Source organism: Cricetulus griseus, chromosome 3 (genome assembly GCF_003668045.3).
Source record: "Cricetulus griseus strain 17A/GY chromosome 3, alternate assembly CriGri-PICRH-1.0, whole genome shotgun sequence".
Lineage (NCBI taxonomy): Eukaryota > Metazoa > Chordata > Mammalia > Rodentia > Cricetidae > Cricetulus > Cricetulus griseus.
In genome coordinates, this window is record NC_048596.1 from 187,912,654 (window position 1) to 187,927,804 (window position 15,151).

The 15,151-nt window shown below is 43.0% G+C and overlaps 1 protein-coding gene across 5 annotated transcripts in view; it reads right to left on the reverse strand.

Moving 5' to 3' along the window:
• The window catches only part of Wdr59 (WD repeat domain 59), a 77,942-nt gene that overhangs the window by 51,694 nt on the left and 11,097 nt on the right, over positions 1-15,151 (reverse strand). For all 5 annotated transcript variants that reach the window (XM_027406036.2, XM_027406039.2, XM_027406037.2 and 2 more), the window contains exons 2-5: positions 9,441-9,490; positions 4,941-5,076; positions 2,920-3,005; positions 1,188-1,268 (exon numbers count right to left, since the gene is read on the reverse strand). In XM_027406036.2, coding sequence (XP_027261837.1) covers positions 1,188-1,268; positions 2,920-3,005; positions 4,941-5,076; positions 9,441-9,490 — 353 coding nt within the window. The remainder of the gene's footprint in view (positions 1-1,187; positions 1,269-2,919; positions 3,006-4,940; positions 5,077-9,440; positions 9,491-15,151) is intronic.

A 15,151-nucleotide genomic window follows, 5' to 3' on the forward strand; every position in this document is an offset into this window, starting at 1 on the left:
CTCTCCCAATTTTTTGAGTCAGGGTTTCTTTGTGTAGCCCAAGCTGTCCCGGAATTTGCTCTGTAGACCAGGCTCACAGAGATCCAACTGCCTCTGCCTCTCAAGTGCTGGGATTAAAGGCGTGCACCACTGTGCCCAACTAATTCAGTGTCTTTAAATGACGAAAATACTTTTTGTATATAAATGAGGGGTGCTCCCCAATCCTGCCTCTTAGTTCCCTGAGGACTTTTTATTTGCTGAAGAGCTCTCCACTTCTGGATTCCATGCCTCTCCTCAGGTGTTGTCTTTAGACACATAGGCTCTAAGGGCTGGTCTGCAGATAAGGTGGCCATATTTGATCAGGACACACACACACACACACACCTTACTGCCTCAGAACACTTTTGCTGGGTCTGACTAGCCATCTTTGGCTTGTTATCTGTCTACACTCCCAACTGGCAGGGTAAAATAGTAACTCAACGTTACTGCCATGAGGGAGGCAATGACCTGTAAGGGGGCCTCCAATACAGCAGTGTCTACAGATGGTCCCCACAGAACAGCCAGCTCTAACTATCAGCAAAAGAAGCAGTGTTCCTAGAAAAGCCAGACCTCAGGCTGGGAGCTCCTTTAACCTAACTTTATGAGGTGCAACCCTGTGAGGAGGCCATTAGCCCCTCTTTGACAGCAGGGGAACAGAAGTCTGACAGAGATCCAGTAAAAGCTAATCAGATGTCTTAGCAACTCATTGTTTGCCACTTCAGCAGACCGGCTCGACTTGCAAATGCCAACATCTGTGCTGCTTTGCCACAGGGATTTGCCTGGCCTCTGAGGACTGCTTTGCAGAACCCTGACCATTCTGAAGAGCCGGGGAATTCAGATTTGGGGGGCAGCCATCAGCTGTGACTGTAGTTCCCTGCTTCCCAGGCCCTCAATTGGACACAGCTGAGGAAGGAGTTTCCCACCAGAGACTGATGCTTCCCAGGAAGACTAAGCTCTATAGTGGGGCTCTGGGAAGATGCCCTGCTCTTTGGAGCCTTCCAGATCTGCCTGTCTTCATTCCTGGCAGCTCTTCTCTTACCTCTTACTAGACCTGCTCTCAGATCCTGGTGTCAGGATCTGCATCCACAGGAATCAAACTAAGACACTTAACCTCTAACAGTTTTCAAATGTCCACCAACTAAGTGACGATGCCTCTTTACTGTTCTTACTTGATATCCCAAATGTAGATGTAGGTGTCCACAGAGCTGGTGACCAGGAGATCTGGCTCAAATACTGCCCAGTCCAAGTCGCTGGCAAAGACAAAATAAACAGAACAACAGAAAGACAGAGCTTCATTGTCTGGCTCCAAAGCTCTAACAAATCCAGTCTCTAGTGGTTTCATACTGTCTTCATGAATCCCAGAAGACCTGGCTACAGCCCAGTCCCAAGTACAGGATCTGAGCTGATTTTTGCTACAGGAAGGGAAAAGTTGTTAAACAACAGAATTTTCCCATTCAGGGTCCTTAGTGGCCGGGAGTACAAGGATACACCAGGCAGCAGCTTCCTAAGATAACTCAGGCCAAGGCACTAAAGTTCTTTGCAGGTGAACAAGAGTTAACTGATCTTGGAAGGAAACTCAGATCCTACCACCCAGAATTGCCAGCCATAATCCTGCCTGCTCCCAAAAAGAAACATTTCAACCTAAAATGTGCACAACCAATTGCAGACAACACAGAGCTGCAGTGAGTTTCTGTTGAGCCTGCCCTTTTTCTCAGAAAAGCATAACTTTTTCCTCCCTCCCTTCCTCCCTCTCTCCCTCCCTTCCTTCTTTCCTCCCTCCTTCTTCTCTCTCTGTTTTTTTCTCTCTGCATAACAGTTGGCTGTTCTGGAACTCGATTTGTAGACCAGGCTGGCTTGGGACTCTGGGATCTGCCTGCCTCTGCCTCCTGAGTGCTGGGATTAAAGGCGTGCGCCACCACACCAGCTCCTTCTGTCTCTGGGCATGCTTTCCCTAACACTTTTTCTCTAAAGCTCCCCTCCTCTCTGCAGGTGGCTGACCCTCATGTAGGTTTAATTCAGACAGCATGGCTTTTTCTCTTTCTCTTCTCCATCTTCTTCCAGGCTGCGCTGAGACCTACAGCTTACCACCCTGGAATTCTTCTTTTAACTCTAATAAATTAAATTGTCTTTAAGCTTTAAAAACAACAACAACAAAAATAAATTCCTTCCCTGTCCTAACAAACAAAATGTACTGGAGGCCAACTCTTCCTCTCCTGACTCTCTTCCTCTTCCCACTCTCTGAAAAAACAGACAAAACAAAGAGGAAACATACAAAATTATCTCTGGATTATCAGCCACAGGAGCCTTGGGTAAACCCTCTTAAGCAGGGGCAAACTTCTTACTTCCTGCCTGTTACCCTCAGTCTTAGGAAAGGCAGTACCGGAGACATTCTACACACACGAGTATCTAGCCTTTCCTGTCACTTCCAGGTCATCTTCCCTAGACCTATGCTCCCTGCTACTACTCTCTGGAAAAAGGAAATAGTGACCCAGAGGAAAGGAAAGCCCCATGTGGGAGGCAACTATGTGATGCAGGAATTCTGTAAGACAAGCTGTGGCTGCTGCCTGGTGGGTGTATCCTTGTACTCCCGGCCACTAAGGACCCTGAATGGGAAAATTCTGTTGTTTAACAACTTTTCCCTTCCTGTAGCAAAAATCAGCTCAGATCCTGTACTTGGGACTGGGCTGTAGCCAGGTCTTCTGGGATTCAGGTTATGCTTCCTAAATTTTAACAGGCTGTTCTCTAGGTTATTTGCCTTGAGGACTGAGGCCCTGTTGGCTACTCAGGATGAATAGGACACAGCAGGTCAGGCATGTGACAATGACGTTATCTTCATTTCACTCATCAAAGGATTGTGACAAAGTGAGACAGGCCAAGAAGCTGCCCAGGGTCAATACCTACCTGATTACTCGAGTGTGGCCTTGCAATGTTGTCCCAACTTCCCCACTGCCATCTTTCCACTTGTAAAGATCAACCCGTTGATTACTCTGAAAAGAAGCAAGGATGAGAAGATAGGGAGCAGCACAGGGTACACAACAGAATAGAAGTTCTCACCTCAACTGCTTAAGGTAAAGAAGATGGAGCCATAGAGAAGCCAACTTTTGTGGCAGAGATTCTACAGGGTAAACAAAACAAACAAACAAACAAACAAGTCCAGTAAGTGCTGTAGAGGTAGCTCAGTCAGTAAAGTGGTTGCCACACAAACATAAGGACCTGCATTCCATGCCAACACCCACATAAAAAGCTGGGTGCAGAATCATTGTGCTGGAAAAGTGGAGAGAAGAGAATCCCTGGGGGTGCCTGGCCACTCAGTCTAGCCAAATTAGTGAGCTTCACATTCAGTGAGAGACCCTGTCTCTAAAAATAAGGCGGAAAATGGTCAAGGAAGACATCCCACACTGACCTTTGACCTCCACAGACATGTATATACACGTGCAATCATAACAATTCATAACAGTAGCAAAATTATAGTTATGAAGTAGCAACAAAAATATTTTTGTAGTTGGTGGGGGCGGTTGCCCACAACATTAGGAACTGTATTAAAGGGTTGCAGCATTAGGAAGGTTAAGAAGCATTTCTGTAGAGAAAATGATGACAAAGAATCTGGAGAAAGATGTCAGAAATGACAGCCCCAAATCTTTTGAGGTGTGATAAGTTTCTCAGAAAAGAAAAAGAAGCTAGGTATAAACCTTAAGGAATTCACATATAAATAAGACACTTGAAATCTGCAGAGGTTAACCAATCTAATGAACTCCAATTAGGAAGAATCCCACCCTTGGAATGGATAAGGTATTTTTTTTTTTAAAGATTGTATTTATTTATTATGTATACAACATTCTGCTTCCATGTATATCTGCACACCAGAAGAGGGCACCAGATCTCATAACAGATGGTTGTGAGCCACCATGTGGTTGCTGGGAATTGAACTCAGGAACTCTGGAAGAGCAGTCAGTGCTCTTAACCTCTGAGCCATCTCTCCAGCCCAGGATAAGGTATTTTTGTTTTAATTTATTTTATTTTTAATTATCTGTATGAGTGAGAGGGGGTATATGCACCTAAGTGCAGGTGCCCACACAGACCAGGAAAGGTCCCCTGGAGCTAGAGTTACAGACAGCTGTGAGCCACCCAAGGTAGGTGCCAGGAACTGAACTCAGGCCCTCTGAAAGGACAGTACTTGCTCTTAACTGCTGAACTATCTTTCCAGCCGATGGAGGAGGTGTTTGATCCCTCTAAAAGCAAAGGAGGCCAGCTCCAGATCAGCTTGCATTGCTTTCCTTAGAGTACCTTTCTGGTCATCTGCCATGCAAGCCCCTGGATAGTCATATTGTCACTAGGGAAGGTAACTCACTACACACAGAAATGAAGGCATCTACTTGCTTCCCTTTAAAAACCGGCATTCAGTCCCTAGAAATGAACACAAAGCCTGACACAGACTAGAGGCCAGCAAATTAATTATACATATACATATACATATATACATACATACATACATACATACATACATATAAAACCTGCAAGACAACTTGTCTCTTCTTTCAGAAACAGGCACACCTCTCTTTTTAAAGATTTATTTATTTTTATTAAATGTGTATGAATGTTTGCCTTCATGTATATCTGTGTAGCACGTGCATGCCTGGTGCCCATGGAGGCTAGATGAGGGTATCAGATCTTCTAGAACTCAAGTCACAGACAGTTATGGTTGTGAGCCACCATGTAGGTACTGGGAATCAAACCCAGGTCCTCTGGAAGATCATCCATCCAGTGATCTTAACCCTGAGCCATTTGCCAGCCCCACAAACCTCTTTTATTTTTATTTTTTTAAAACTTAGTAATGAAGACTATATTCTCTTCTCTATACAGGATAAAAATTTTCCAGTCCTCAATGACACATTTAAAAGATGACACTCCTTAAATGAACTCACCGAAGCTGCAAAATAGTGTGCAAAGCTGTCATGAGGGTTCCACTGCACAGCTCCAATGTCCCATTTGCTCTGGCGGGAGATTTTGCGGTGACCTTCAAAAGGGGCATCTAGATTGACGATGTACAGGAACCTTCGGCTACAAGGACATCAACATTATAGTAAACAGCAAGATAGCAGCATGCACATTAAGATGGAAAAGCACACCCTGAGTTGCATGCAGTTTGCAAACAGTGCTCCAAAAACTCTCAGATACACAACATGACAATTACCTACTCGGAAGAGTATACAAACGACAAGTGTAACCCAAGCTGACGGCTAAGCAGAGGGGAACTGTATCCCTGTGAGAGCTACTTCCACATTCGGCCTTCACTACCCATATCCACTCATGAGAGTGTGTCTGCGCTCTCTGTATTCAGCTCCAACCTACTCCTCTCCCAGCCTTTCCAGTGCCCCGGCTAGGATCGAGTTCCAGTTAATCCCACTGGCAGGGTCTACATCTCAACTGTGTTTTCTCTACAAAAGGGCTACCAAATGTTAAGGCTCTTGTCTCAATTCACCTGCAGATCTGAAAGCTACACCATATCTAGAAGATCTTTTTAAGCCCAATATCACCAGGCACAGAGCTTTACATTCAATAAATGTATTGAACACACTTACTACTGGGCCAAAACCCTGCAGAAAAATCTCAAATTCCTCTGCAAATCTACTATTAAGAAACAAAACCAGATCTATCAGGAGGAGAATCAATGACCCAAGAAAAAGGACTAACAATTAAAGTAACATAAGTTTAAAGTATCAATCAATATAAAGAATCTGAAAAACAAGAATGCTTTGTTTTTGTTTTTTTAAGAAAGAAAACAATGACTGGTCTTCGAATTAACATACATGCAGTAACTGGAATTGATTTTTAATTGGAGAACTTGCTAAACCTCTGGGTATCAATGAGGACTGATAAGCTCAAGAAAAAGATTAAAAGTCCCTGTTTGGAAAAAAACCAGAAAATTAGATAGAGAGTATAGTGGAAACACTAAAGAGGGATGATGGTTAGGGAGAATAAGGGTAACACAGAGAAGACAGATTTTCACACATCTCCTAAGAAAGTAAATGAAGAACAAAGACCTAGAAGCAGAGGAATTGCCTATTCCTGCAGTAGAAAGGACAGCACCTTCCCATTAGAAGGAAAAACAGTACAGACTACAACATCCATGAGCTATGCATTACTGGGGTGCTCGGACACAGTGCAGAACAATGGAGAACAGCAGAAAGGGGGCTCTTTAGGCTAGACACCAGTGACTAAACATGTGTGTTTATTACATTCCTCAATCCCCAAAGCCCTACCAAAATATAGTTATAGTTAAAAAAAAAAAAAAAAAGACAGGAAGCTGCAAGGCAAAGAAGACTGGAGAGGAAATGAAGGCATATGGACAAATGGCAATGATAATGAGTAACGACAGATAACAAGCCCAAGTGCTCAAGACAGGAAGTGTCTCAGAATCAGGCTGATTTGAAGTACAGGACCTGATGGCACCTTCTCTAGGCAAAGAGGAGGGGGAGGGCTAGAAAGCAAAAGCAGAACAGAACAACAACAACAACCCAAGAATGTCTGGAAGCATATAAATGACTATTCCAATCATTCTTTACTCTTTTGTTGTTGTTGTCAAGATCTTTTTTATTGGGGGAGGGGCATGTGCAAATGTGCCCACAGCTGGAGGCCAGAAAAAGAGTACCCTTTTCTATCACTCTCTGTCTATTCTTTTGAGAGTTCACATTTTAAATAGAAATTCAAATCTTTAAAAAGTTCTTGAAAATTAAAACAATTGTTGAAAATTAAGAAAATCTAACAGAAGGCTAGAGAGATGGGCCAGTAGTTAAAAGGTGCTCTTGCAGAAGACACGGGTTCAGTTCCCAGCACCCACACAAGGGCTCACAACAGACCGTAACTACCGCTTTGGGAAATCTGATACCTAGTTAGGGACTTCAAGGGCACCAGGCACATACTTGGTGCACATATTTAAATGCAGGAAAACTCATATACATAATATTTTTCATCTTAAAACCCCACTTACTGCTCTTGCTGAGGATCCAGGTTTAGTTCCCAGCACCTACATTAGGTGACTCAACAACCACCTATAACTCTAGTTCTAGGGGATCAAATGACCTCTGGCTGCTATGAGCACCTACACCCCCAACATGAATTTGTGCAGGCACACACACACATACAAACAAATAACAAAGAAATAAATCCCAAAGGAAAATCTAATAGGGGGACTGGAAGTGATCATAAAAAACTCTTAGAATGAAGAACAAAAGAAAAAGGCCAGAAAAGAACCCACATAGGAGAATTAACACAACTATAGAATAAAGAATGAGGAAAGAGAAAATAGGGGGGAGAAAGTTATCAAGGATATATATAAGGCAGGAAAAACTTCCCAAACTAAAAACACACACTTCAGATTGGAAGGGGCCTTCTAACATGCAAAAAAAAAAAAAAAAAAATACTATAATCAGAATGGTGACTTCATAAGCACATATATTTGTAAATTTATTTTAACTACTCACTTCATATTAGCATAACCCATAAATCACACTACATATATTTTAAAATTCTTTTTTTTCTTTTATTGAAAGTAGATTCTTTTCTTATACAATATATGCTGATTATAGTTTCCCCTCCCTGCACTACTACCAAGTTCCTCTCGCCCTCTCCTCCCCTCCAGATCCACTCCCTTTTTGTCTCTTATTAGAAAAGGACAGGCTTCTAAGAGGTAACAAACATGACAAAATAAAATATAAGATGAAGCAAAAGTCATCCTATTGAAGTTGGACACAGCAACCCAACAGGAGGAGGAGCGTCCAAGAGCAGCCACAAGAGTCGAGACCCACCACCCTCACAGGCAGGAGCTACACAAACACCCTCAACCGAAAGCTGTGACATTCATGCAGAGGACCTGGGGCAGACCTGTGTAGGCCTCTGCTTGCTGCTTCAGTCTCTATGAGTTCATATGAGCCATGTTTAGTGGATTCAGAGCCCTATCTATTTTTATTTTTGTTTTAGGTAGGGTCTCTCGATGACCATGGGGCTTGTGGGTTCATCGAGGCTGCCTGGCCAATGAGATTCAGGCAGCCCTCCGTCTCCACTTCCCCAGTGCTAGGACTATCAGCATGGGCCATGCTCCACGTTTTCTATGGGTCCTGGGGCTCAAAAACAGTCCTCATACTTGCATGGCAAACATTTTTACTGGCTAAGACAGCTCCCCAGTCCTAATTCTGGTTTATTTTGTTTGGTTCATTTTTTGTTTTGTTTTTCTAACTGATTAAGAAATTAGATGATGGGCTGGAGAGATGGCTCAGAGGTTAAGAGCACTGACTGCTCTTCCAGAGGTCCTGAGTTCAATTCCCAGCAACCACATGTTGGCTCACAACCATCCATTATGAGATCCGGTGCCCTCTGCTGGTGTGCAGATATACATAATATATATGGAAGTACAATGTTGTATACATAATAAATAAATAAAATCTTAAAAAAAAAAAGAAAAGAAATTAGATGATAGAAATATCAGCATTTCCATCCAGGCAGTGGTAGCATACACTGTTAATCCCAGCACTTGGGAGAGAGGCAGGTGGAGCTCTGTGAGTTCAAGGCTAGCTTGGTCTACAAAATGAATTCCAGGCCAGCCAGGGCTTTGCAGTTAGACTCAGTCTCAAAAAGTAAGCAAATAACCAATGAAATTATAGAAAATAAAGCTAAATTTGAGAGGGAAGGGCAGGGAGCTTAAGTAACATGAAAGGGATGGGGTCTCTGCACATTAACTGTATTCTGGTTCAACACTAGGGTTATTAGCAAAGGCAGAATCTTACAGTTTTTGAGTGAGAAAACCATGTAGTTCAATTCCCTCTTGGTGGAAGTGAATTGCTTCTTGAGGGCTGGTGAGATGATTCAGTGGGTAAAAGCATTTGCCACATAAACCTGATAGCCTGAATTTGATACCCAGATCTTAGGGTGGAAAACAAGAGTTGGTTCCCCAAAGTTGTGGTGTTCTCACCTCCACAAATGCACCATGGCACACATGTATGCACATGCACATACATATACACATATAAATAATAAATAGTTTTAAAAAATTCTTTCAGGAGGAAACCAAAGTCCAGCTATGTAAACTGACTACATGTCCAAAGCTCACTGCACCATCAAACTAGAACCAGGCCCCTCAATCCTCCTAAGTGCCTCTTTGACCATACTACAGTGATTCCTTGAAGAGACAGAAAACTGCAATCGCAAGCCCAAACTACAAATCACTAAAATGTGAGTTCACTGCTTACCCGTGAGAGAAAAAAAATCAAAAAGCTGCAAAGAATCCCTGCAAGTGCCCTGATGGTCCCTAGGACGTGAATACTAAACCCTCTCATTGTCTTCCAACTTAAGGATAGTTTCCAATTTCTCAGAAACTTACAGTGTGTTCCCCAGAACATGTGGCAGACAAACTCTGAAGGCTCACTTACCCAGAAAGCACTGCATGCTGCCCAAGACAGTCCACAGACATGGCAGTTGCCTATGAGAAAGAACACAGTTTCAGTTCTGCCAGAAAAATAGCCAGGGGGAGAAGACAGACCTATGTTTGGCTCTGCTTCCTCTCAGGCAGTCCCCAACTAACAACAATCGCTATCAGGTATTAGTTCTCTGCATTGGATATTTTCCAGTGATTCCCAACCTTGCCAATGCTGTGTTCCTTTAATACAGTTCCTTGCTGGGCGTTGGTGGCACACACCTTTAGTCCCAGTACTCGGAAAGCAGAGGCAGGCAGTTCTCTGTTAGTTCGAAGCCAGCCTGGACTACAAGTTCCAGGACAAGCTCCAAAACCATACAGAGAAACCCTGTCTCGAAAAACTGAAAAAGAAAAAAAAATACAGTTCCTCTTGTTGTGGTGACCCCAACCATAAAATTGTTTCCATTGCTGTTTCATAACTGTAATTTTGCTGCTGTTATGAATTGTAATATAAATATTTTTGGAGATAGAGGTTCGTCAAAGGAGTTGCATCCCACAGGCTGAGAACCACTGCTTTAAGCCCTTTTAATTCACACAGACGCACGCATGCACGCACGCACGCACACACGCACGCACGCACACACACACACAGCAGGACTATACACAACCAAGGCAGTTCTAGAACTCTCAGAGAATGTAACTAGCACAGAGCAAGAAGCAGCTACTAAACAGTCTCTCCCAAGAAAAACCTAACCCGGGACACTGCCACCTATATACTCACAAAGTACACTCATTCCATATCATGTGGAACCTTCTTGAAGCCATATGGCATATTATTCAAACACCATCCCTGCTGAATCCAAGGTTTCATTCTTAATATTTTAGCTATTTTTTATTATACAGGATTATATAAGGCCATTTCCATGCGAGTTCATAATGTACTTTGAGCATATTCCCACACATAACCCTGTGCCCACTTCCTCCAGGGTAATATTCTTGTTACTAATAGATCCCATTCACATTCAGTCTGAATTTCCATCCCCCAGTTCCTGGTGAGCACAATCGTCATGATTCAATTCCCATCTCCAAAAGACTGCACCATGTCTAGTGACAGTGAGGCATGTGGCTGACTTGAATCCTGGCAGTTACAGCCTTACACTGTCACTATTGGTCACTAAATGCTCTAAGTTCTTTCTAAGACAGCATGTTGGAAGAATTCACTTCATGCATGCTATCATAATCATAAACTATAAATGGTAAACACTAATCTCTCCCCCTCACTAGCTTTACTAATGGCTTTCTCACACTTACCTTACCACTTAAAAAACATGTCATCCAGCTTGGCAGTGGTGGCACATGTCTTTAATCTCCCCTGAGCAGAAAGAAGCCTGGCTACAAAGGTAAGCTTGATTGCCATGCCATCTCTAGAACTCTGCTGTGTGATTTATGGATTAGTGCTATAAAGAGGACAAGATGGTTTTTCCAACAGGGGGCAGAGTCTTCTTAGAGGACACCTGGCAGCAGAATCCCACCATAGCCCCAAGATTCTGGGCTCCTGATGCACACATCCCCTCCCTGTTGTGCAAGGCTAATAAAACACTTCTTCAGCTATAGCTGCCAATGGGTTACTGATATAGCATGGGGCCAAATCAGCTGGCCTTAAGGAAATTTGAAGAACTCAAGTATCTATCAGGGGATGAAAGGAAGATAAAGAAAATATGGTCAGCAATACAATGGATTATTATTCAGCCTTTAAAAGCACGGAAATTCCGATATATGCTACAACACAAATGAAACAAGGTTTTTCTGTAGCTTTTTTTGAAATAGGGTTTCTCTGTAGCTTTGGAGACTGTCCTGGAACTTGCTCTGTAGATCAGGCTGGCCTCAAACTCACAGAGATCTGCCTGCCTCTGCCTCCTGAGTGCTGGGATTGAAGGCAAGCACCACCACTGCCTGGCCTCACAAATGACTCCTAAAAGATTATACCAAGTTTGGGTCTGGGAGATGGCTCAGCGGTTAAGAGCACTGGCTGTTCTCCCAGAAGACCCAGGTTCAATCCCCAGCACCCACATGGCAGCTCTCAACTGTCTGTAACTCCAGTTCCAGGGGATCTGACACCCTCGTGCATGCAGGCAAAAACATGCTCATGAAATAAAAATAAAAAGATTATACCAAGAGCCAAGTGAAACACACCAAACAAGAGACCAGTATTAAGAAAAAGGTCCCCATAGGCTCATGTATTTAAACACAATGGTCCCCAGCTGTGAGCTGTTTGGGAAAGTTATGGAACCTTTAGGAAGTAGAGCCTTGCTGGAGGAAGCAAGTCACTAGGAGCAGGCTTTATAGCCTCACCCCACTTCTTATCCTCCCTCTGCTTCCGTGTGTGGTGGAGATGTGATTGCTCAGTTCCTGTTTTGGCCCTCATGCCTCCCCTGCTATTATGGACTCTCCCTCTAGAACCATAAGCCAAAATAAACCCTTTCTTACTTAAGTTGCCTTTGGCCATGGTATTATATTACAACAGAAACAATAACACCCAAAAAATAAGTAATACAGCAAGAAAGCTCTTAGAAACAGAATGTAGAGGCCAACAAGGTTGGGGGGAATTATGTTTAATGGGCATAGACTTTCTGTTTGGGATGATGAATAACAGGACCTGATCTCTGGGGGTTGAGAGTAAACCCTCAGTAACATGAAGTAAAGATTAGGAACTTCTGCCCTAGACCCCTAGATACTGAATACCCCTAGTGGATACTGAAAACACCTGAACGAGCTTGAAAGTGGATTCCTCCTAAGTGAAGCCTCCAAGTGAAAACACAGCTCAAAGATGCCCTGACTTTGGCAGTGAGACATTGAACAAAGAAAACAGCCATGCAGTATACAATAATAGAATACTAATAAAGCATGATCTGGCAACAGTTCAAAAATACCATGCCTTTTGTCTCAGGAGTTCTACCCCAAAATACAGCAAATGTTTTCTGAACAGAGCTGTTTACTTACACATCTTGACAATGGAATATTCTAGTAGCATTTTAAATAACTTGAAAATGCATCAAATTTACAAATATATAGTCAGGCATTGGTGGTGCACGCCTTTAGTCCCAGCACTCGGGAGGCAGAGGCAAGTGGATCTCTGTAAGTTCCAGGTCAGCCTGGTCTACAGAGCGAGTTCCAGGACAAGCTTCAAAGCAATACAGAGAAACCCAGTCTCGGGAAAAATAAATAAATAAAACTACAAATATATTATAAATCATCATATTACTTTTACATATTTACTTATTTACTGGGGGTACAGGGTGTTGTAATCCAGGCAAATCTGGCCCTGCCTCTCACCCACCTGTGCATGGCAGGTGTATATACCCTGGCTTTTTTTTTTTTTTAAGATTTAATTATATGTATACAGTGTTCTGTTTGCATGTGTGCCTGCAGGCCAGGAGAACCAGATCTCATTACAGATGGTTGTGAGCCACCATGTGGTTGCTGGGAATTGAACTCAGGACCTCTGGAAGAGCAACCAGTGTTCTTAACCTCTGAGCCATCTCTTCAGCCCCATCAATACCCTAATTCTTTAAACAAAAAACTACACCCACTTCCATTCTCTCTTTCCTGCTGTTCCTCTGAAGGGGCAGGACTTTTCCTGTCTCTTTCCTCTCCCTCTTCTCTTCTGTCCTCTGTCTGTGTCTCTTTACCTCTTTTCTCTTTTTCTTTCCTTATTTTTGTATCTCCCCCTCAATAAAACTTCCAATATGAGTCACGTCTATGGGTCTCTGTTTCCCATCTGCCTGCCGTCCATCACCCACTACATCCCGGAACCAGGACCGAGGTGCTGGGACTACCACCTGTGGTCCCAACCCATGCTGCATTATTCCTAACAGAGAGTACATGGTACATGCATGCCATGGTGTGTGTGTGTGTGTGTGTGTGTGTGTGTGTGTGTGTGTGTGTGTGTGTGTGTATGTGTGTGCTTGCATATAAATATGTACATACACACAGCAAGCTGGCCATGGTGATGCATACCTGTAATCCTAACACTTCTCTGGCTGCAATAGGAGGACCACAAATTCAAAGCCAGCATGAGCTATATATAGTGAAACACACAAAAACAAACAAAGCCAAAACCACCTAGCAAAGAAATTAAGACAGGATCTGAATCAATGATATTCCTGACCTAAAACTCCTTGCTTCCAGCATACAGTTTTACTGGGATTTCGTTTAAGTTTGGACATGCCTTCCTAGGTTCTCCCCACTCAACGACTTGCTCCCATCCTCTGCACTGTGGAGGTTGTCACTTCTTACCCGATAAAGTCGGAAGCCTGCCACCAGCTGTGCTCCCTGTAATCTCAAAGCTGCTGCTGAAGCTAAATCTGGTTTTGGTTTTGCTGAGTCAGCAGGTTTGAGCATCCTTAGTGTAGAGTTAAAGACCACCCGGGAGCTTCTTGTACCTCTCCCTTCCAAAACCCTGTCCCAATATCCCTGCCATTATAAATTCTTCAAAATGAATTCCTTCCAGCCCTCAAAACTCAAGTCTGTCTCTTCCTCTCTCACCTCAGGACCACCTTTACACCAGTCACTTCTTCTGCCTGGAAGACACTTCTGTCCACTCTCTCTCTCTGTCTGTGTGTGTGTGTGTGTGTGTGTGTGTGTGTGTGTGTGTGTGTGTGATGAGTGGTAGTGTGGTAGGTGCAATGTACATGCATGTTCCTGAGTACGGAAGTCAGAGGTCTACATGGAATGTCTTCCTCAATTGCTTTCTACATTTATTTATTTATTTACTTACTTACTTACATGCAGAGTTTCTCACTGAAACCTAGGACTCACTGGTTCAGCTAGGTTGGCTAGCCAACAAGCTCTAAAGATCCTATCTCTACCTCCTCAGCACTAGGCTCCCAGGGGTACACCACCATGCCTAGCTTTGTATGTGGGTACCAGGGATCCAGATTCAGTTCGGCATGCTTGCATTGCAATTACACAGATCCCCAACTCTCCCCTTTGGGATTCAGAATAAACTCTTCTGAGGTTTTGCTGGATCATCCCCTCACACACACCTAGTGTGAATTAGCTGTTTCAGTGTTTCCCCGGGACCTAGGGTTTCTCTTTTCCTAGCACTTGAGATACTGTAATCATATTTATCTACTAGTGCATTTCCTCCATTAGACTGCAATTTCCTTGAGGGTGAAAATCAATTTGTTAGCACAATGCCTAGCACATGGCATTCAATAATATATTATAATAATATATTCAATAATATATTGAATAATATATTATTTCAATGAGTATCTGGTGTTAAAGACAATTTAAGTCTTTGTTTTGTTTTGTTTTTCGAGACAGGGTTTCTCTGTGTAGCCCTGGCTGTCCTGGAACTCAGAGATCCGACTGCCTCTACCTCCCTAGTGCTGGGATTAAAGGCATGAACCACTACCGCCTAGCCAATTTAAGTTTTAAACACGATACACAAAAATTTGTACATTAATGTTCATAGCAACATTATTCATTGTACCCCAGAAATGGAAACAATTCAAATGTCCAACAATTGATGATAAGATGGTATATAGTTATACAATGGACTATACTTAACTATAAAAAGAAATGAAACTCTGACACATACTACAAGCATGGATGGGCATTAAGAAGTGTGAAAGAACTCAGTCACTGAGACCATATATAATTCCATTTCTGTGAAATGTTCAGCATAGGCATTATCTGTAGAGACATGATTATCTCCTAGGG